General features: G+C 37.2%; 2 protein-coding genes across 14 annotated transcripts in view; both read right to left on the reverse strand.

Moving 5' to 3' along the window:
- The window catches only part of Trol (terribly reduced optic lobes), a 154346-nt gene extending 139954 nt beyond the window's left edge, over positions 1 to 14392 (reverse strand). For 3 of the 13 annotated variants that reach the window (XM_071726196.1, XM_071726201.1, XM_071726191.1), the window contains exon 1: positions 13624 to 14392. In XM_071726196.1, the coding sequence (XP_071582297.1) occupies positions 13624 to 13701 (78 nt within the window). In that variant the 5' untranslated portion in view covers positions 13702 to 14392. The remainder of the gene's footprint in view (positions 1 to 13623) is intronic. The other 10 variants (XM_071726216.1, XM_071726213.1, XM_071726207.1 and 7 more) reach the window with 5 other exon arrangements.
- A 4341-nt stretch (positions 14393 to 18733) lies between these two features.
- On the reverse strand, positions 18734 to 24126 carry LOC139787178 (uncharacterized). Its single transcript, XM_071726275.1, has 5 exons — positions 23953 to 24126; positions 23211 to 23308; positions 22931 to 23135; positions 22375 to 22854; positions 18734 to 22293 (listed from the first exon to the last, which is right to left on the reverse strand). Exons 1-5 carry the CDS (start codon positions 24026 to 24028, stop codon positions 22169 to 22171), a joined length of 984 nt encoding a protein of 327 aa, XP_071582376.1. The 5' UTR covers positions 24029 to 24126; the 3' UTR covers positions 18734 to 22168.
- Positions 24127 to 24914: the final 788 nt, after the last annotated feature.

Below are 24914 nucleotides of genomic sequence, written 5' to 3' on the forward strand. Positions count from 1 at the left end.
AAAGCACCGTCAAAGAAATCTCATTACGACCCGTAAATGATGCGACAAAATAATGTATAATTCTCATCGCTTCTATCTTTATTTGGGGTAAATAGATCGTGTAAAATATGTACTCGTTTTATTAAATAATTGTTTTTATATACGGATTACTAATTCCATAGTTAATTATTTGACGTTAACCAATCACCCATTCTAACGATTATGGAAGATTACCGTATTCAATAATGGCTACGATTTGCTTGCGATCACATCTTGCGGTAATAATACAACGACACACGCGGAGCAACCTGCCTGCTCAAGGCTCGCGGTGCGAATGATAGCGCGGCGGCCTTGTGCGTACACGGAGCACAGCGCGTCGCGTATTCAAAAAAAACGAACCCCAAGGTCGCGTACTTATACGAAATATATAAGGTGTTACAAGTAAATGTATGTCGAGAAAATTCTGCTCTTTATATTTTAAATCGCTGCAATCAAAGCGCGAAAATTGAAAGCGTGATATGACATACGTTCGAGTACAAGTATCGTCAAAAGATAATTATAGTCTACGAACATTGATTGTAATGAAACAGTTTATACTGTTTTCATTTCTGAGTGCTTCGATTTCTTTAAGTGAATAAATCGCGCAAAGTAACAGATAAACTGTTGTTTTAATACGCACACGGATTTGTTAATTCAGGAGTTAATGTTTTTCAGAACTAATAAATTAATAATGTATAATAGTTCAACTTCAAACTTTTTTCAATAAATGGACTATTATTGCATTTTAAATCTAAATGTGTTGAAAGAAAAAGATGTATCTTATTTCGATTAAAAAGATATTTATATAAATTAATTTATTATTAATGGATTTTTTCAAATTGTCATGATCTAATACAATCCGCGAAACTTTGTTGACCGAGGAAAACCATATTTAGAATACTGATTATCCATTAGACGGATATAAATATTACTGTGTGAAATGTCAGTTATCGCGGCTTTAAATAAAAAATATATTAATTTATATCTTTTATTCTAATTTTTATTTGAAGTACATATATTTTATTGTATATTACGTCAAGAACTTATAAAATTTGAAAGAAGAAAATGTGCAAAAATTCATAAATTTAGTAATGTCAAATGTCAATTAACGTTAAGCTGAACTTCCAAGAGTTACAAATAAATCTGCAATACAAAAGCGACATATCAGAACTGTAATTTGATAAGAGATGACATAAAAAAATGAAATGTTCATATGTATATAGCAGGTGTAACTAATCTAGAGTCGCAAAGTGTCACGCACAGCGAGAACGCTGAATAAAATTTATTCAGTTTTCGCTGTTTATTATATCAGTGATACACTGTGATAAATATCTGTCCTGAATCTTGGCATCAGTTTTTATCCTATTGTTCAATTTTTTTCCTAAATATATCGCGACAATCAAACTTAATAATTAACATTTTTTTCTTTCGTAGGGATTACTCTCGCAGTTCTCGCGCCAGCTTCGCGGCAGGCATCGCGTCGACTAGGAAAATAGCCAATGCGGTAACACTCGCGGACGCGGTGGGCCGGTGAACGCGCAAACACGTTATTTACCAGTGCATGCGTAGAGATGCGGCAAAAGCGACGTCGGGCTCAGGCCGGGATCCTACCTGTCCGGGCGTCGAAGTTACTTTATTCAGGAGGTAAAGCCCCCGACCTGACCAGACGTGCCGCCCGCTCGAGTCTGACCAACCGTGACCCGTTTCCACTGCTATGTGATCAGGTCTCGCCATATATATTGATAAATTAGCGACAAAAAATGACTTCTTTCCATCATCAACTCACGTTTTATTAATTTCTGGTTAATTATTATAACTCAGAGAGAGCTCATTATTTTACTTATAATATTCAATTATTGCAATTTAATTATTTTGACGTTATTATTGATATTTCAATTTTTTTTTTTAATCGTAACAACGACTGCAGTTAATTTCATTCGAGATTAATTGCATTACATGAATGGATTCGGCAAAGATGCGGTGAAGACGAAAGCGGGGCCGCGTGCGCGCGTGCGAATTCAGCTCGCGCCGAAAATGGAGATTATTTTTCGGTCTCGTGCCGGCGAATATACGTTCGATCGCCGCTTAATTTTACGGCCGACCGCGAAAGTCGGCCGGATATATCCGATTAATTTAATGACCGATATCGTAGGAGTTGCGCCGGCTCGCCTGAGGGAAGATACACGAGCGCATATCGTCGGAGGGATGGTAAACGCACCAGCCGAGAGCGGCTACGAGAATGGTTCAGCGACGTTAATACTTCGATAAGGATTATGTGAAAAATCGATTAGTCGAGCGAACCGGTCGGATGGTATTTGCGCCGTCCCGCGGCCGAACTGTATTACTTGTTTGAGGGCGTGTGGCGTATACGGCCCATTGTAACGTTTTGCAGTACGACGTATTGTAACGCACGTGGTGAGTTTAAATAACAGCGTCAAAACGCGCGTCCTTATATTATTAGCATTATTTTCTCACGAGAAGGTAAAAACGACATATATCCCAACGTCGAAGAGGAAGTCGTGCTCCAGTTATCCGATAAATCTTTTAAGCTGTTAATTAAAATGCAAATCTCAGAACTATATTAAAATCATACTTCCGGTCGATTTTTATGAATAAATTAGTATCCTGCAAAATGAATAATCTATAATTAATGTCAATTAAATGATAAAATAAGTGATATTTTCTTTATAATCTGATGTTTATTCGATATAAAATGTAGATAAAGCGCATAAAATATCTCGTGTAATAACATTCTTATCTTTATATAATTAATATCTTTTTAGTACTTTAATTATGTCATTAATATCTAGTCTTAGCAGCTATATTTAGTTTAATACGAAAAAAAATATAAAAATGCATTGTGCAGTTTTTTAAAATTTCTAATAATACAAGACAAAGAGAGGAAAAATAATAAAGATCTTGGATAAGCAAGTGCATAACTGAGGGAACCTGTTTAGATGACTTAGACAACATAACGGAGTGTATACGTCATCAGTGTGTACAGATTAACCCGGCCTGATATTATCGATCTGTTCGCATCGGGCATTATCGGCGGCAAATCATCGTTAAAGGCGTCTTACGACATGGTTTCTTATGACAAATCGGGCCAATTGACGTGTATTCAAGATAATTTCATAGCTATACGAACGATTTCCTAACGGTAACTGTCATATATAAAGCTGATACGTTGAATGCGTCAGTATAACTGCAGTTCTTACCCAAGATCGGAGCACATGAGCGACGATGAAAAAATAAAACAATAAAAATGCAAAAGCGATTATTCACTTTATCGGGAACCGCATAACCGAATCGATCCAGGTGTCGTCTAAATTCGGCAAACGCGTGAACGAGCTTGAATCTCTTTAATCTCGCGGCATTTCGAATCCGAAAGTGATATACTCCCGACCTTCGTGGTATCGGACGCGACATTTCACGTATGGTAACGTTTTGGTCACGGTGTAGGCCCGTTTTCGAAAGGCCGGCTCCGAAAGACGGCCGGAAAGGGGGTCGACTTTCGGGAGCGACTCGATGGAGCGTGGATGAAATGATTTACGGGATCGTTTGCATAAAACTCCACGCCCGTACATCCACCACGTGAGATTACATCATATCCGAGATGCGTCAGGGACAAACGTCGTTGATTTCACCGTGGCGACGCCGTGAAACATATTTATAGAAATTGACAAGATACCGAGATAATGGTATCATTTAATTAAAACTTGCGGGAAATAATTAATAAGGCTGTTAATTGCAAGCTGGAAATGTTAAAAACAAAAATTTAGCAAACATTACCGTTTTAAATTACTCTATTTATATTGAGAGATTAAAAAAGCATCTCTTCTTTCCTAGAAAGAAATTAATTTTGAGAATGTTATATGTAGCTTTTTATCCCTATTATAATAACCAATCGCGGCATCGATTCATTTTAATATCATATTCAAATTTCTGTCATGGAAATGTCTTATTGAAGTTAAATGTAACTGAGAAAGCTTAAATGACTTCCATCAGCTTTTTTTGAACATTAATTGACCGTTAGTTTGGCTCAATTTAATATTGTAAGTCATAAATGTAATGTAATTAATTCGATACTTGAGGTTGGACATTAATATGTGAATTTAAATCGTTCAAATATTAATTCTTTTATATGTATATATAATGAATATTAATTCGACATTTATACGGTTTAAAATCAGTTAGAAGATAAATTCATAAGATAATACCTCGAGGAATGTTGCATTAAAAGAAAATCATCTTCGAACTCGAAATTATCTCTCGCGTGGCATTTGTCATCAGTAGTTAAAATGTGGGTCAGAATATAAAATATATAAGACAGCGCGATGTGCTTCTTGGGCGCCGTTAATCCCGCGGCGAGTATACAAAAAGCGCACGGGTTAATTGTTCCCCGACTTCAATTAAAGACACGCATCCTCGTAGACCTAAGTAGATGTTTATGCGCGTCTCCTCGAGGGCCTCCTCCACTTGTCCATATCTATTTACGGCCTCTTCCGTAGACGCGAGAAAGACGCGATGGCGAGACTTTGCCTTCGTTATTCCGCCCAGACACTTAATTGTCCGCAATGAGTAAGCCGCCACGCGTGCATGCACCAACTCCTGCCTCTTCTCAGAAAGCGCCGGAATAAGCGCGGAATATAGGAAGCGGCGTTTATTGCCCGCGCGCGCGATACAATCGCGATGATAAATATCGAAGGTTCAGGTTGCTGAGATTAACCCATTAACTCACGCACACCGTACAAACAGGTTTGACGATCGCGCAGAGTGATACGACATAGGTATCTATACGTTTAACATTACTATGAATTATTCGCAGTTTCTACTTGATATCGTTATCGCTATTTAAATACAAGATATATAGTTATTAATTATAAATTGAAGTAATTGAAATCAACCCAATAATAAGATCTTGTTACCTAAGACCGCGTCTGAGATTTTCATATTTTATTACAGTACTTTAACTTCCATTATTAACTAACTTCGTAATTAAAAGCTCGTTCAAGTTCTTCCCAGGAAATCGATTTTGTATTTATTAAGATGTACGTGTTCTGCAGATTCACGAACTTAGATAGACATATCATTAATATGCATTAAAAAGTCATTAAAATTACATTATTTTAAAAATGTGTAAAAAACGCTCGTGCAATCTTCGAGCGATTATAAATATACGTGATCTCGCGATGTATATTTATCGCGTCGCTGTTCATTAACTGCTACGTGGAACGATATCATTCAATTGTACGGAAGAAGGAGAGACGGGACGATGTCCGTCGATAATTGCCAGTGGTGGACTGCATAAGTAACGTAAATATCTTTTCAGCGCGCGGCTACGCGAGCTTATAAATAATCGCTCACGAGTCTCTCGGCGTGGTAAAAAGTAGATCCCTCCTGGCAATACGGTATTTAAGGTTTCACTCGTCGTCAGTTCTCAAGTACCCGCGCCGTTCGAGGACTAGAAGTACTTGCAATCGACTTCTCTCGACGGTCTTTCGAGAATTCTAAACGGCTAGTATGAGACGCGAGTGATAGCAACGACCGTACATGCGAGAATATATCGCATCGAAGAGTCGCAATCCGTCCGTGTATTAATGAAGAAATTAGAATGCGTTATGTATTTCCAATAATATGTTAGCTGTCCAATTACCGAATAATCTGTAGTCGGTTTTTGCACGGGGAAATAATTAATTAGACGCTTAATCACACAGATGAATATCAAATCGATGCGATAGCTTCCAGTTAAACTTTTGACCAAAAAAAAAATCGAGTTTAAATGAGACGGGTATATAGATTAGTCACAGCATTTTACTAGGCGCTCTATAAAACATCGCGCTGACGTTTCTAATTTATCTCCGATCAGATCAATCAAATAAATTTCATTAAAAAAGCGATAGTTCAGAGCGTATTCTCTGGAGAATCCTATTATAAGTAGCAAGTTATAATTATTATATTTTTAATAATTACAGTACTGTAAAACGATAATAAAATGTATCGGTAATATGCTAATATGTAATAACAATAGAGATAAATATTAATTGGACAAATTGTCAGCCGAACAATCGCATTCTAACGGGATAAAGTTTCACAACATTATCGGGAATGCTAAGATAGGGTTGCCGCCCGCCTGAAATAATTAATTAAATCCTGGACGCGAAATGACGTGGAAGAAGGACTGATTGTGAGACCGCCGTTGCGAACGGACTTCGCACAGTTAGGTAAGCGATTTATATCGCATACGCCTCTTGAACGAAGGTCCCTCTTCGTCCCATCCGTTTGCATTATAGCTTTCTTGTGATCGTTTTCTTTTTTCTCTCACTTCCTCACATGCATCCCGACTTTTCGATGACCCTGATGGTTTACGTAAGACCAGATACCGGCTCTCGATTCTTTTAATGCCGCAGTCGAGGCGAAAGATCTCACGATGGATCGCGTCGCGTGTCGTCCAGATTTAATTGACACGCCCATTGACTAAAATTATGGTTGCGACGATTGTACGCGTAAATCATGAGTACTTATGGTGCGCTAATTATAATATTATTATTTAAAAAGTGATAATTATGTAATATCGTGTAAAATAATAATAATGTAAAATAATTAGCTATTATAAATTTTATATTGTGCGATATTTGAAAATGATTAATTTTAGCCACTTCGATTTATTTCTCGTTCTTGCATATCGCACTATGTTTATATTATGTTTACAAGACATTGCGTGATGAGAGAGAGATTACGATAATTTTTTACTTTAGAAACTCACAAATAAATCCGTATAAAAAGGGATCGTATGGACAGAGCGAGTTCAATTATTATACCGAAATTAATTTATGAGTCCTTTAAATTTAAACTCCTCCTTTTAAATTTGGGTTAATTCGACGCGACAATCAATTAAGTCCTCAAAATGCATGCACGTTCCTGTGGGAATCGTCTGAAATATCCGTATGACTTCATTAGGGTCAACCAGTGAAATTTATGAGGCTCTTTTATAAGTGGCACTTGCGGCATTAAAGACATCATCCGATACTCAATTTTCGAGCGGTTAAACTCTTTAAACAGCTCATTCTATATCGCTTTTTGTGCAGGTACGGTTATCTAAGATTTACGCGTGTCACTCATCGTTTTGTCATTTTTACGAAGCAAAATAATATATCAATGCTAGTAGTGTACTTATTGTTTTCAGTATTCATAGCGCATTTTCTCTCAATTTTTTCTCAACATGTAGAAAATAGAAATGCAAGCTGACTTTAAAAAATGTCTTTAAATATCACTCTTTCCGAATTTTTTATAATATTATTTGTAATTCTAATAATTTAAAGATAAATCATGTCATGTTTATGTCACAACGCAAATAATCATTTTAATATCTTGTTAAAAATTACAGTTTTGGTTCGATTCTTCTCTCTAGCAATGCTTATGTACTTTACTACATTACACATTACTTTACAAGGAAATTATATGTTACACAGGTAAATTATAGCTGCGGCGAAACCTGTCATTACTGTGTGTATATCGAGCGTATTACAAAAATATAAAAGGTAGTTCTCTTGCTCTAATCATAAATATACTAATTATAAGCGATATGGAAATTGTATGGATATAAAATTCTCGAAATTAAAGGTTCGAAGAAATTACATCTAATTCGCATTTTTTATCCAAAAGCAACTTATACTCAATAATCGCTTCCCATGCATCATCGTTATTTCCGTCAGACACTATAAAACGCAATTAATAACATTAAATATCAAACAAACAAACAAACAAACAAAACAAATGTCACTTAACCGATGCCATCGCATAACGAATTACTTCCGTGTAATAATTATCCTAATTATATGCTCTTTGTTCGTTTAACGGTTAAAATCTCATCGAAGCTACACTTTTTGCCTCCGTATGGCTCAAGCTTGTGGAAGCGCTGTAACGGCGAGTTTTAAATTCTTCCCTACCCAATGAAACCCCGCAAGGATAAATGACTATCTTTCGTGGGTGTAGGTAACGTAAACTTTTCAAATTACTCGTACCGTACCGAAATTGCATGCGCAGAAACTCGGAGGATCCCCGATTTTCCTCTAATATGTTTTGTCAGTCTTCGTAAAAAGTCGCATATGGCATGAGTAGAAGTTATGTACGGCGGCAGCGCAATTGCGCCAAACAAGTTAACGAGATCTGTGTAGTGTACAATTATTATTTTGCGAAGCATTAAAGACTCTAAAGATTTTGCTTAATAATAAATGAAACTTTCCTATTTACTCGTGAAAAAGTATATATATTACTTAAATTTAAATTGTAGTGGATCTATAATATTTAATGTGAATCCTCTGGGATACTCTCGGTCGAGCATCATTGGTATAGAGCAACAGTACCATATCGAACGGGCACCGCCACGCCACATACACGTGCATTACCATATTTTTCATAAGATACAAATCTTTCAGACCCTTCGCCCGTGCGAATCCCTCGCAATTCAAGCCGGAACGGTCAGGGATAGCGCGGCAGGGGTACGGCTGAGAAAAAGAGGTGCAATAACGGAAGGATCGCGACTTTTTCTCCCGCACGTACATTGTCATCTTTACGGAAGGATAATATTTGAGAGCATTCGAGAAATCGTGGCGATTCTATTCCTCTGAAATAAATGCGAAGTCGAATCTTTCTGATTTCGCGAAATATTTTGACATGTATAAATATAAGAACAAACTGTTTTAACAATTTAATTTTTAACAAATATTATATAAAAGCATTTGCACTTGTGTAAAACGGATACGTTGAATAAAGTGAGAAATTCATTATTTTATTGCGTATTAGTGTCCGCTTAATTTTATCTTGCACGCCGGTATTTTAAAGTGCATTGTCACAAGGCATATTATATATAGGACCTAAGACGATAAAGAATGTCGGGACATCCGAGATTACGGTCAAGTAAGATTTAAAATGACGAATTAAACTGTAGGTTTCGACCTCCGTTTTAACGATATTCAGAAGTCGTCGGACGAGTGTTGGGATTTGGCTTTCTCTCCGTACATATGTCGCAATTCCGCAATAAGAACTTTACGACTTGCATTCGGAAAACTTCCACGACACTTGGTCCGGTGTCAGCTACGGCTATCGATATATACGAGTTAATTAACAATGTCACTCTCGGCTGTATTATTTTAAACGCCTACTCTGAATGCCTACGCTTTCTTAAATCGTTAAGTTTTAATTATCTTTGAAATTGACATGGAAATAATTCACTATGGTTCATATTTTAATTGATGAAATATATATCGTGTCATTATTTATCATATAAATTTGCGATTTTTTTAGACAATTTATATGTACGAATTTAACAACTAGGTCAATAGCAAGCACTCATACAGATAAAAAATCTCACATATTTCAATTCTGCGTATAATTATATTATCAGATTACTCTTACATTTTATCATTTATGTGATAAAGATAAAAGGCTAAAATGCAATAAAATTGCTTGTCGTAGCTTGTCAAACCAATTTAAAATATTACTTTTACAACAATATTACAGATGTATTATAATATAGCGCAAATACGATGTGACATCTATAGCTTCACGGGACGTAATCGACAGCTTTGGTGATAAGGCGAATCTATGCCAAGGGCGTCACTCTATACGTGTATTGATAAATCGAGCATGACAAAGTAACGTGAACAATAATATTTTTAGGCAATTATCAATATTATCTCTTTATAAGTATAAAAACTGTAAAAGAGATTCAATATTATATCAAACACGGCAATTTATATTTAAAATTCAAACATTAGTTGTCAATCATTTCATAAAACTATACTCCAGATAATGACATTTTTCAATAAACCTTTCTTCTTCGAAAATCGAGAGAGAAAGAGAGATAGATGAGTTTGCACCTCGATCTATAATTGCGCTCACCCTCGCGCCGACTACGACTTATAATATATCCGACTGCGACTCGTTGTCAGGACGCCGGTTTGCAAAATGATCGTCTATGTATGCAAATACCTGCAAGCGCCGTGAAATGATAATTCGACTCCAGATCGAGGAACGATTCGAAATTAATCAAGCCACCGACGAACCGTGGCGAACGTGCCGTTCCGAGAATAACTATTTTAATTCAATATCCGCCGACTCGATTCATCGAGTCAGTGTCGTCTCGTGGGTCAGAACGATATATCGTCCCTAAAAAATTTCCCCGTCGCCACGAAAAATGCACGGAACTAAATCTTCATATAGCTGCCAGATTTGCTCTCTCAATTGAAAAAGATACACTTTACTGAATTAATGTCAAATAAACACAATTAAGTTTCAGAATTAACACGATCTACTTTAACTATGTCAAGAATAACTGATGGATTCCAATTCTAAAAGAAAAGTCGGTTTTAGTTCATTACACCAAATTAGATTGTAAGAACAAATGAGAACAAAGCGTTTATTCGCAATAATCGGATTCCAAAAATTTAAATTGAAAGATCAAATCTTTCTTATACGCCCGAAATTCTTATGAACTGCGCTATTATCTGCAAATTAACAGAAGCGCACTTAAATAAATTCGCTGCGGTTCTCCAAAGTGATATCGATGCTCACCACGTCAATCACCACGTCTTATAGAGATATGAGCAGAGGCATCGATACTCACCATCGAATTTAAACATCTCTATCCAAAGAACGATTAGCTTGTACTATCGAGCACGTGCATCGCTGCTCGCTCGGATGTAACAAGAACGCTGTAGCGCAGCGTTGCGCGCCTCAAATAGAGCCATTTACCACGCTGCTTTGAATAGCACACGTCGCAGAAAAGACACATGCATGTCGCCGTACGTCTCGAATGAGAGTGTCGCTCGAAATATTCGCAATTCGTTCGAATGTATCGCTATTTTGCCCTGACCGCTGGTATCTTGCCAGTATCGCGATATTCAATACTCGCAATGGCAGATAACGCATCATTGTCAAGTTATCGCGACAAAACGGCTTTCGACGATGCATTTTAGTCGTGACAGTGATGCACTTGCCCCGATTGATCTTGCTACGATCGTAATACTGTTCGCTCAGTTATTATTTAATCGTGTCAATCCAAAATTGTCGCCAAAAATTCTACTTTTCTTCCAAAATTATCACTTCGGCGATTCGATAACGCAATCATCTCGTGAAGTTTTCATCGCGTTTTGGAAAAGTGCTTAATTTAGATTATATTATGCAATTTGATATCAAACGACATTTTATTCGATATTTAATCAGCGCAATATGATTCGTTTTATATATAAGATTAATTATACTTTTATTTTTAATAAATACTCTTCTTCGCAGCAACGTTAGATACCTCTGTAATATTTCCATACTATCCGAAATTGTTAAGAGTTTTTTAAATTTATATATTTTAGAATACGTCAGCCTCATTATTCTATATATAACTCAGTTTTGATCTGAATATATTGGTGAAAAAGATAAATACAAAGCCTTTCAGAAATTGTATATAATATATTCACATCTGAGTGTTTATACGAAAAAATATTGAATATCCTTTATAAAATGGATTATATAAAATTATGCGAAGAACCTCTTGCTTTCCAGAACGAGATATCTATAATGAGTCGTTTTGATTGCCCGCATTCTTTTGAAATAGGTAAGATATCTTTATGGATTATTCAGACAAGCATATATCTATACAAAGTCTTTTTTATTGAGAGACCGCATTTTCCATTGAATTTAAGAAACAGCACGTAAGGTGTCTCACAAAGATAAAAGATGAAATTCTTCGACAATAAAACGATCTCCTTTTAGCAAGACTTTGACTCAGGATTGAAAAAATCGTTCACGCACTGTTACAAACGCATAAATAAAGAACGCACCACCGACGTAGCGAAGAAGCTGATGAAAAAGGATCGTCATATCAGGCCACGCCGGCGAAGTGTCGTTTCGGCGGAAATCCGTGCCTCGCGGAATGATATTTCACTGAATTGGCGGGTTTCAGAAACGATCGGAGTTCGCCGCGGCACGAGTTCGACTCGTGCTCGTATCCGCTTCTACGGAGTTGGAGGTGTGATCGGAATATAATCGATTCGCGCGAATTATCCCGGAGCGTCTCGCTGCCGGGTTGTCGAACAAGTCCGGCGGCGTTACGCATAACAATTCGATCCGTATTTTCTGAGCTCAGACGAGTATTCGACGATCCAACGGCATATTTCCGCCGGTCCTCTTTTCCCGTACCTGTTGATCGTTGTTAAATTGAAGGATTTCTTTGTGCGACGCCGCGAGTCGGCGCATCTTCCATTTTATTTTTTTAAAAAGGAACGGAAAGAGTATAAAACGTCAAGAATTATTGAACTTATTACAGATAATTCGATTGAGAAGGAGGTCTAATTTATTTTTATTTAAAATGCTATTCTACAGAATCGATTTAAGCGATAGAAAGTTTCGTATCACTATATGATGTTTACGATTATTATTTAATAAATTGCTATAATTATTCCTGCAACTCATTATTTATTTCACTATGTTCATTACATTTTAACAGCTATGGAGCATTATAACCGATCGTTATTCCGAAAATTGGAAAATTTCAGGTATCGCGTCGTGAAAATTAAGCAGCAGAAGTTTGATACATAATAAATTCCGGATATTAGAACCATAATAGCTGTATCAATACAGCTGGCGACTAAATGAACTTGGCGCCAGCGTTGGTGTAAACGATACGTTTGAATAATTAATCGATTTTTCTCAGTCGTCGCTTTACTTGGATTGGTTTTTATGTCAACTTTTCAATCGTCAAAAGCGCGGCACAGCTGGAGCGCACAATGAGAAGCTGCCTTGTTCGAATCATATGCAAACGTTCTATTGCACAAAATTGTATAAAGAACGGAAGAACATGTCAGGATCACGATATACAATTCAAAGAGGGGAGAATATCTTTGATATTTCTAAAAAGAAGTAAGAGATTATTTGTAACGTCGCACTCTCCACGTGTAGGTACGAATCTATCGCGACGATTTACGAGAACGATAAGCGTGCCTTCGCCGCGAAGTATGCGTCGATCTTTATCAGCAAATGTAAGTGAGACACATAACAGGTATAATCGCGGTGATTGAACCACACGGGCTATCTAATCGCCCGTGTGTCGCGCAGGGAGTTTCCGAAATGCTTCAGCTGATAAATTCGCGAATATTACCGCGCGATAGCAAAACCTAGGGATATATATTTTTAAATTTTAATTGATCTTAATTGCGAATAGTTTTAAGAAGAAATATTTCCGTATGTATATAAGTACGCGATTATAGGCAAAATATTAGCAACGCTATATAGTATAAGCTTTCTCTCGCGACAGCGCCATTTTAAAGTTTATCAGTGATAAGTTACATTCCCAGTATTATTTCCTGTCGATTAAACAGACACGTAATGTCAATTAAATGTCTCATATGTTCAGTCTCGTCGCTCGGTAGTATTACAAGTAGACAACATAGAATCGAACCGAGATGCGTTTCGGAGCAACGTGCTCCTAAATGCGTTTACGGAGCACCGTCCGCCCCGAGGTGGAATTCTGCCGGGAATACCAGTATATAATTTCGGATCGGGGACCACGAGATCCCGGCCCCCCAAGATCGGCTTACGTCAAAAACTTACCTCGGATGCTGTCACCAGGCCGTCCGCCGCGATCAGCAGGAGGAGCAACGCACTCTTTAGCAACACACGGTTCTTCATCTCGCCGCTGGCCGTCTGTCGCGACCGGCAAGGAGTCACTTCTCGACCTCTTCGCCCTCTTCCTGACTGACCCTCTTTCTCTCTCTTTTCGTCTCTTCCTACCTATCGCCGTCCGTCCCCCTCTCTTTCTCTCTCTCTCTCTCTCTCTTTCTTGATCGGGTACTGCGGGACACCTCAGCGACGGTACATGGCGAGACGGGCGAAGAAAGAATAATTCCTCCAAGGACACGCGGGAGGAATTTGCCCTCTTGTCCTGCGGATGACGCTTCGTCGGAGAGCCTTCTCTTCGGCGGTCCTCGCGGCTTCTCGCGCGCGAACGTCCGCGGGGCGCGCGGGCGGACGAGATGGACGGAAGTTGACGATGCGACGGGAGGACCGACTGGGACCGGAAATCGCGGGCGCACGACCGGGATTTTCTCTCTTTCTCTCGCTCTTTTTTTTTCCTTTCCTTCTCTCCGTTCGCTCTCTTTGCCAGCAACTCGTCGCCGAGGAGGCCCGCGACCACGCCGTGGCCAACAACACCGTACCGGCGTTCGGTAGCGTCTGAGAGGCCGAGCTCACCGACAAGATAAAACTTTTTCAAAAGCCCCCGTGGTTTTCCCTCTCCTCTCTGGCGCCGGGTCCGGCTCTTTCTCTCTCGCCACTCGTTCTCCTCGTCCCGCGCTCGCGGCCCGACTTCCTCTTTCTCCACGTTGGATTCTCTCTCCACCGGGAGGAGAGTTCGTCTTTCCCCCTCTTCCCACTCGCTCCCTCTCGCACCGTCTCTCATTCTCTCTTCCTCCCTCTGCCTGTATTTTGCCGACGCGCGATCTCGCGGTCTCTCCCACCGCTCAGCAGATCGGCACGTTCTCTCCCTCTCTCCGGATTCTTTGATCCGCCGTCTCGCTCTATCGGAGTTCTCTCCCACCGGTCATCTCTCTCCCTCTCTCCCTTTCTCTTCCTCCTTTGATCCCCACCGCCGCACGCGGTGGATATGCGTCTCCCTTGGTCCAACGTCCCCCGGGATTCTCTCCTCGTTTTCACCGTGGTCAAAGTTGCTCCCCGCCGCTGTAGCCGCCGTTGGACGGCGGGGGGATCGCTTAGGAGGCGGTCGTCTCGCGGGCGAAGATCACGGCTGCACGTTTTTCACGCCCGCGCTTTCCGCTACTTAGGGATGCTTGCGATACTTCGATACCATATCGGAATCGTATGTATTGTCGGTCTATTACCGATATAGAGAGAGAACATCGATATTTTATTTTTAGCTGAGTGGTATCTGAAATGAACATAATTGCGAAGTCAGTAAATCGAAGCTTAATCGCATAACGCTGTTTGTCAAGCAGTTTTCGACTGAATTTACAGCAATTACACCAGAAAGATAAAATATAATATGCGAATAAATGATACATATGTAAACCAGCGCAATTTTTGACAGATACAATCATCATCTTGCTTAAACACGCAACTTTTTATGTATGCGACATATATAACTTGTCTCCTATCTGAATTGTGTCAGTCTATCGAGTCCGCTTATAGTTATGGGACGCTTAAAATCTTAAACGTATTTAACATTGAAAAATACATGTAAGAAGTTCACGTGACTCCGATCGATAGTCTATTATTGATACGGAGTACTTTTGGCATTATTTGCTATGACATAAGCTTTTAACTTAATTGGACATATAATTTATATCTTTAATCAGCAATCAGTGATCTCGAATAAAATATTATTCAAAATCGTATTATAAAGTTAATTAATGTTAAAATTGGAACTTTAATCGAACTAGGTTTTTAAAATATAAATGGCAATGATACCTTGACCTTTATTTGTTAATTTTCAGCGAATTATAATCTACTACTGATTTAATTGTCAAAGTAGTTAATATCAAAAATTTAATTATTGCAGAAATGAAGATAGAATGTTTTACCAACTGAAACTTTGAACAGTTTATTTCAAAATTCGGTAAGAAATATTATCGTATACGATTGATATATGCAATATACATATGTGAATAATTTTATGGCAAATTCAGTATAAAACATATGTTATCAAGCTATTTTGCGACACATGCGTAATGTGAATCCGTGTTTCGCGCAAAATGTAGCCAGATGCGAAAGAGCGCCGCTTTTAATCACCAGTCCGCTGTTAAGGGAACGTTACTGAAAGAAGCATGAGAAAAATAACGTTTTCTCGTGTACTCGTAACTTCGAAATGGCTCTTTCTCTCTCGCGTTCATCGCTTCAGCAACGCTCAGCAAGAGACGCAAGGAAGATGATCTTTTTTAAACGGGTCGAGCGTCACCATGCAAGCAGTCACTCCCCCGCCGTTATTCGCGCTCCATGCATCCCATTCTGCGTTGCATCCGTTTTGCGGCTATCCGACAAACGAGATGCATCTGTTAGCATATGCGCGAAATCTCATGGTATTCTCGGTATAGATTTAGGCCGAATATGCGCGCGATGCCTCCGCAGATCGCCGATGCCCGACGATCGATGCGATTATCTTGAAATTTGCGACAATTATTTTAAGATTTGCGTGCACTTATAATTAAACGTATTATTAAAGAATTTTATCAAGTGTATAAATTGATTACACTATGGTTGCAAATTATTCAATACAATAAAAACTTAATATTACACGGAATGCAATTTTATACATCAGTATATACTCAGTCATTGACATCACAACTTATATATCTCATTATTATTATTTTTATAGATATATTATAGAAGATATTTATAAGTATATAAAAAAACTCCTATCTATATATAATGTGTTGCAGATATATAAAAACTTCTAAATCCTTGTAATTTTAATGTATAATTGTATTGTATTTTCTAATTATTTATTTTATTATAATGCGGCTCAGCACTTCACTCTGTAATATCTCCTAATCATGGTAATCCACAGAATGTAAGTTAATGTTAATAATTATCCTTTACCTACATAAAGTATTGTTTCTCGGTGTTTGCAACTATAGTATGCAAGAAAATATCGTGGTATTGCGCCAGGATTGCGTTTAAACTAAAGGAATGTTGGCTGTGATCGAGTAACAAATCGTCGAAGTCTCGCTGACAAAGATTAATCCTCCCGATCGTAAAATTAAGATACACGGCACGTGAATCGTGTAAACAGGCACGTAGAAGAGAATCGCGAAAGGGTGCGAACGCCGAGGCTATCATCGCAAGGTTATTGATAATACCAAAATAAATCTCAGAAGAAACGTAACAAACCCCGTTGACCCGTTGATTTACGATGCGACAGCCGTATGGTCCACGATCACATGTGTGCCTCTCAAGTATCGAAGACGATCGCCCCATTTTTTTCGTATCCACGATTTCGCTTTCCGCTTATTTGCCGAATAACACGAAAACCGTTATCGTAACCATTGTTATGATGATAGTAGCGATAACAAACATATGCGTAATCTAAGAAATGTGTAACGTGTTCGTCATCTTGTGAATTAAGCCTTCACACAGATACAACCTTTATTCGCACGTTTCGCGAACAGAGTGATATTTCTTATTAAAAGATGAGATAAATTCCTTCTCAAATATTTTTCGAAATATCATATTTCTTCATAATTTCTTTAATTTTCACATTAAATATCTTGAAAATTAAAATTCTATTAAATTTCACGTGAAAAACAAGATCTTATTATTTACTAGTTAGAAATGGATTTAACATGTCTTTTTTAGAAATGGATTTGTATTTCTGAAGTATAGTTTGTCAAAACAAGTTCTTTTACTAAATCCATTTCAGATAATTGTAAGTTGGAACAAAATTAATTTTATGTAATAAAACATTTGAACAGTCAGAATATACACATACATATATAAAATATATGTTAGAAGTTAATTAGATTATACAGATACGTAATAAAATTACACTATGTATATATAAAATTATAATTAACATCCAATCCTGAAATCTGATGCAAATTATAGATCGTCTAAAATAAATTATTTACGATATGGATATGCTCATGTAACAAAAATTATTTTAGACATAATATCGAGTATACATATTAAATATACTCGTCTTACAGCATTTTATATGCAAAGATCTCAAGATACTAACTTATTTAATAAAGCATTTTAACGAAAAGGAAAATTGTTAATAAGAAAAACTGAAATATCTCGTAAAAATTGTTCATATTTTTAATGACGAAAGCGAAACTGTCAAGTCGAATGAAATTCGTAGAAAAGCATATGGAAATTATTTAGATGTTACTTCGAATCAACAAAGCGAACAAAGCAAACTTAATTATCTAAATTTCTAAATTATGAATGACAGCATTCGCGCGAACTAATATAGAACAGATTGTAGATTGAAATTGAGTTTACGGGAACAAGAAGCACAGTTCGAATAAACGTATCAATCGAAATTGTTTTGCTGCTCAAATTATGGCTCAAGGAAACTATTTATGGGGTCAATTTGGTTACTCGTCGAGTAAAAGCTCAGGAACGTTAAAGATACCGTCCACCAGGCGTCTTGCGCTCGTTTATTTTTATTAAGCACGAAATTGTTAGCGAATATCTGGCGCATATTTGTTTATATCCGGATCCTTAAATAGCAGAAACAATCGATTACTATGATAGATCACAGTTTACATCGTTCCCGAGAATGAGTCTCATTCGCTTTTAACCATAATTTTAAATAAATGTGATTAAATTAAGTACACGAATAATTAAATTGGATGAGATTTGAAAATTATATCACATACACGGAGAATATCTCATCACAAAATTCATCAAGCAACACGATTGAAAAGAGCACGCGATGTTTAGAACACTATGTTTGTCATCAGTTCCAATTACATATTATTTTATTATCACACGTGTTGTCGATACATGTGGTTACGTTATACCATCGTCAGTTAAACATAGTGAATAGCAAAATATATGTATTGCAATGTATCCTCACTTTCGCTCACGGTCAGAAATCATCTTGATTAAGTAAAATAACAGCCGGATTTGCATGTCAGAATAATAAAATTAATGTAGCAACAATAAGCGACAAGAATCACATGTAATAAAAAGCCAGTCCAAATATTTCTCATTGTTTATGTAAGTACAATCATCTGATTCTAGAACTACACACTTCTTACATTTTTAGCTACATCTTCGATGCAATCGATATTATCGTCAAGATTTTTACTAACGTTAAACAGATTGAGCATAACAATCCGCATCTTTATACAACTTCTGCCTGCAAAATACGGGAGCATGGAATAACAACGAACATGGAATAAAAACAGTCGGAGTTTGTTAAAACCTCATATGCAGTTTACTATTCTCTCCCGAAAATGTGCAATAAATTATTATATTTTACCTCAAAATAAAAATCTCTTTTATGCTAAAAAAATTATTTGTTTGCATCAGAATAATAATATCATATATAAGTATATGCATGTCGGTATATCATCTTTCAGAATATTAAAATTTGCGCGACATAACGAATAGGTAAATGTTTTTATCCACTCATCATTTTTCTCGAAGGATATAAAAATTTATCACGTCTTTTTTATTATGCTTTTCTCTTTTCAGACGGCCATGAAAAGAAGATTATTTAAAAAATGTACACAAAAGTTATATATTTAGGAAAACGTCGATATAATTATTAATTTCTTTAAATCGTTTTATTCTTTAAAATAAAATTTAAAATTCTCTTTAAAATTATTATTATTCTTTAAAATAAAATTTAAAATTATCAAAATTTTAAAAATCTAATAAAAAATTGAAATTTTACAAAAATGTTTAAAATATATTACTTTAGAAGATTTTGCAATCTACATTTTTTAAAACGTTTTACCATTAATCGATCGTGTATATTGTGAAGAAGCTTTACTTTTTTATGCGATAATTCAAACGGCGAAACTGTCTGATCAGATCGCGAACCGCGTAGCGTGTTAATTTAATCACATTAATTAGCGAAAAATAGGCGGCTCGCAAGTTTCTTTATGCTCTTTCTTATAATCGATACATACTTAGGCTGCAACGAAGAGTACAAAAGCTAAGAATGCACAAGCTAATTATATTATGTGATCGCATACAATAATCACTCATAGTTATAATAGTAGTCCACGTATGCAAAACAATACAAATCTTGCAAGATCTCTTGACATAACAATCTGTAGTTAAATTAATGTCATTGTTAATCAGAGTGTAAACATTTCCTTAAATGCACAATTCCTCATTACTGCATCGTAATTAAGTAATAGATCAGCGTGTACGGCCATGTAATGTAATACTATTTTATTCATGCAATAAACATATAACCAGTCCTATCCATCCCTATCACAAAACTGAATCATAGTAGGAAACAAAATCTTACTTAAGGTAAATGTATCACAAACATTGTGTCTGATGACCAGATTAATGTTACAAGAGAAAAAGAGTGATAAAGATGAGCGTGACTAGTATATTGTTACATTATCGTCATTACAAAAGTATTAAACTTATGAAATCTACTACACGCAGTTCGGTTAGTTCTTATAGGACTTGACTGCAAAAACCTGTTAAACTAACAATTCTATAATTATCGCAATGTCAATTCATCGGCATATGCAAGAGATATTACGAAAAATTATACTTGAAAAGATTTAATTATACTACTTTAGTTATTCTACAGAATATTTTATACCTTACAAAAGTTTCAAATGTTCGAAACCGATATTTCCTGAATCAGATCTTTGTGAATCTTCAGTTTTTGGCATGTGGTACAAACGTTCGCGTTGTCATTCTTGTGCAGAAATGCGATAATTTATTATGAGATTAATATATATTTTACCATAACCGATATTTTTATAACAAATACATGATATTGGATTTCACACTCATACGCGTAGTGCGATTTTTGTAATAATGAATTTAACACGAATATTAACAGATTAATTATATGAATAAGTATGTATGCTCTTTTTTACGAGGTATATATAACAATTTTTAAAAACACGATGTAAAATATATCACATGAACGGCGTTAATAACAGATAGTTAATGATGATCTTCGCAATTCGATATAAAGCGATATAATATAGTATTAATGCAATATACAACTTGATAAACTTCCATTGTAAAAGTCGAGATGAAAATCATAAATAAATATTATATACAGCTAAAATATAATATACTCGTATGTAATAATATCGAAACATTATCTATTTATCTCCGAATATCAATGAGAACGTAATACAATGTAATTATTTATATTAATATTAATCTTATTTGAAATAAAAATATAATCTGTTTAAAATATTATCCATTAAGATTAAAGATGTATTATTACAATAATTAAGCTTTTGTGCTTCTCACTTGTACAGTCACTGATGTATTAATAGTATTTATATTAAATAGTATATTTAATATAAATAGTATTTAAACTTTTATATGTGGAAGTACTTAACGTTTAATTAAATTTATAAAATATTAGCATATGCTTAAGATAAATAATATAAATGTCTTCAAGCCTTCTTTAAAAAATCACTCTTAAAGAAAGATGCTAAGTGATTAAGAGTTTGATGATAAAATTCAATTGAACAAAGTCAGCACATGATCAGACTGTAATTTTTTTGCCTTACTAAAAAAGTACATGGTATATTCATTCTTATAATACTGTAAATGTGATCTTAGTGTTATGCAGACTGTCTCGCATTGATAATACCAAGCTACGTGCTGCAAGTTTTAATATATATGTAAAGGTATTAATTATAATTATTTAAAAAAATCTTTCAGTCCTTAAACGCAATATTATCGACAAAATTATTCTCTGGAATGCTGTGTTCACAATACTGGAATTTTGTTCCGACTGCAATGTATACCGTAAGTCAATTTCATTTAATCATCATTTGCTTTTATTACAATGTATCTGTTCAGTTGACAAGCACGATAATAATGTAATTGGTATACGACTTTATTGTGCTAAATAATGGCAGGTTAAGCTGAAAAAATATCTCAATACAGCATTATTTGTAAAACTTATCTTCTTATAGAAAAAATGAAAGATGTAGATGGAAGAAATTATCCTTAAAATTTTGTCGAATCAAATGATATCACTAGTTAGCATTTTGCTCCGTCATACAAAAGATTTGTAAAAATTTGTAGTTACTTTTTTAAGAAACACACAAACTTGTATAGATAAGCGAAAAATGTTATAAAATTCTCATGTTATTATTGATGCAGTTAATAAAGCGTACTGAGTTTTTCTTTTTCGTTGTTAATACAAGATATGAAAAATTAAAACAGTCTTAAAATGAATGCAGAAATATGGCCAACTCGATAAGTATATGTTTTATGTGTGAATTCATAGGTCTCTTTATAAATTATGATTTTTATAAATTATAAAAAAATTCTTTGCGTCTTACATGTGTACAACTCTGTGTAATATTTCTCAATACTTGTCCAATAAAGAAACAGAAAAGGAACCTCATTCATTTCATTCAATTCATAGCCATTAGCACAGTATAAATTAAGAGCCTAACAAAACTTAAACTTTTTCTAAAGCTCCGATCGCTTCGCCATTAGCCATTCTATTACTAGCTTTGTGTCGATGATTGTACATAGTCTGCAGAGGTACATGGAGTAACTCCACAATCTGTATAAAGTTAGGCTCTGCAACAAAAGCAAACGGACAAATAAGTATCGCACGGTACCTTCTTCGACAATTTTTAGAGCGAACCAATCACATCTTACCATTCTCTGCTGTAATGTATCCATGTCTAATTAAGAAGTCAAGGGCAACTGGTACAGAAGTGGTTTTGAAATGTGGGGAAAGTATCCTCTCTAAGCATTCACTAACGGGGAGTAATTCGAAGGTCTCCACTTCTCCGTCGCTATTGTTTGGTACAAAGTCGGGCGGCAGTTCAAGATCATATACAAATTCCGTGTTGGGAAACAGACCCCTCTCACTTTCGAAGAAGAACGATACGCAGCCGGCGCTCTTAAGTTTGGCAATAAGATGGTTCGGAATGCCAGCTTCCTCGCCGGCCTCTTTTATCGCGGTTTCATTTATACCGTAACCAACACTCAATCCACCGCTCACCATGCTATCCCAGTATGACGGCCATGTCTGTTTATCCGGACTACGCTTTTGTAACCATATTGACAAGCCTTTGACAGGGTCCATTACATAGCCGTTTATATCCACTCCGTATTTCCGAATTCCAAATAAACCTGCCATATCAAAATGCACATATAATGTACCGTAATTAATTTTATGTAATTTATCTTCATTTTCTTTGATACCCACATGTAGCCGAGCGATCCATCTTAAACAACGGTTGTGTATTAAATTGTGCACGCACTTCATGACATTCCTCTCTCCAGCCTCGTAATGTCACAAATTTTCCACTAGCCATCCATTCCCTCAACACTTCATCGACCCGCGCACTTCTTTCAGTGTAATCCCGAAAGGCTGGATTTAATTGCACATATTCGGGATGTACTTGAAACACCTTGAAAATTGATGTTTTGCATTGAATATACACGTTTTAACTTATATTAATGAAAAGATTATATGACAAACTCACTTGAGGGTGATTCAATATCTCTTTCATCACATCTGGACGTACAAGTCCAACTTGCTGTCCATCGACAACAAAAGCCCTGCATTCTCCTGCATGTAAGCCTAAGGAATAAATGAATTCTTTCATAATTTATACAAGTATCATAATTTTGTTCTATATGCATCATCAAAAACGAATATTTATGGCAAAAAATTTATTTAAATACCATTGAAAAGTTGTTTGGAAAACGGAGCGACGCATGCATCCGACGCAATAAATTTACATATTTTACGCAGGGATTCTAAACGTAAACTTAGCCAGGCAGTCGCATTTCTCTCGGAATTAAGCTACGTGTCAAAGTTTCCGCGATATGCGACGATCTCCCTAAACGAGCGCATTCAAAACAAGCGTTAGGCGTATCTGTTGTCAGAAAAAAAGCGGAAGGTGATTTTGCGGCGGTTATTCGGGAATCGCGACCGCCGTTGACGAGGCGACGGGGACGCGGCGGAGGCGCGTCGATAATCGCGCCCGCGATCGCGATACGCGGTCGGGATTCTCGTCTTTTTTTTCTCTTCCTCTTCTCTCCTCCCCATTATTTTTGCTCCGAAACGCGAACGGTAAATACATACACGACGCGAAGATCGATATTCTCGGCGGTCCGCGCGTACGTCGGCTGCCGCGTCGTACCTATCGATCACGCGGCCGGGAGACGCGTCGTCGGGGACGATACGTGGCGGCGGCGGCGCGACCCGTCGCGTACGCTTACCTGACAGGTAGAAGCAGTTAAACTTGTTGGCGAGTTTCATTAAACGTGACATCGGCTTCTTGTCGTTATCCGCCATGATGTTACGTCGTTGTCATCCGGCCAGCTGCGACGAAAATCCTGGGCATCGAGCACATAACGCGTGTCAGACGGGCGCCTGGGAACTGGGAACTGTGCCTGTGTGGTTATCGCGCACCGCTGCGCCCCGCGGGCGACGGCCGCCGCGATTGGTCGGCCGGCCGGCGCGCACGCGCCACCGGCCAATCAGCGGGCGCCGCTCTACGCCGAGGCGCTGAACGCCGCCGCGCCGCTACGCCGCAAGCCGCCGCTCGCTCGTTCAATCCGGAATCAATCGCCGCGGCACCAACGGACCAACGGACGGGGAAGATCGACGCACAACCGGCGCAACGACGAAATGGAGCGAACGCGAGAATTTTGATTGCGGAATCAAGCGGAAGCGATCCCTCTCCCCGTGGCTGCGACTCGAGCCCAAAACATTTCCCAACGTAATCGCTTTAATTATTCGTTTACTTAATTTCGCAATTTCTCGCCTCGGCTTCTTAATTGGTCGCCGAAAACGAGGCGTAGATATTAATTTGTCGCGAGTAATAACGCGCGCGAGCGCGCGCACTTCCGAGGGTGTGTCTCGGAAATGCCGCGGTTTTCTTTATCGCGAAAGGTTCCGGCGAAATGAGACCCGAAATCGATTCGAAGTTCTTAACGGAATGATTGAGATTACGCGCGATAAGTCTTTACTTTTACTTTCAAATCGTTGGTTTTTTTGCGCGAGCGACCAAAGAGAGTCGTCTCAAGGCTACCGTCATATACAGTCGAGTACAAAAGTCTATAATATGCGCAACTTATTACGAATTTGCATCGCGTTTGCCTTTTCTCTTCTGTTCTAGTTCTCTCGGAAATATACGCGCGATAGGATCTGAAAGAATTGCGTGTCAAAATTCAGGCGG

The sequence above is a fragment of the Temnothorax nylanderi genome, unplaced genomic scaffold (genome assembly GCF_030848795.1).
Source record: "Temnothorax nylanderi isolate EJ_2023f unplaced genomic scaffold, tnyl_v1.0 TNYL_tig0009_pilon, whole genome shotgun sequence".
Lineage (NCBI taxonomy): Eukaryota > Metazoa > Arthropoda > Insecta > Hymenoptera > Formicidae > Temnothorax > Temnothorax nylanderi.

Coding starts and splice junctions, on each gene's coding strand:
- LOC139787178 (XM_071726275.1), bottom strand. CDS start 24,028: ATGGCGGATAACGACAAGAAGCCGATGTCACGTTTAATGAAACTCGCC. Junction 23,136..23,210: donor AGATATTGAATCACCCTCAA/GTGAGTTTGTCA, acceptor TCAATTTTCAAG/GTGTTTCAAGTACATCCCGA. Junction 22,294..22,374: donor ATACATTACAGCAGAGAATG/GTAAGATGTGAT, acceptor CTTTTGTTGCAG/AGCCTAACTTTATACAGATT.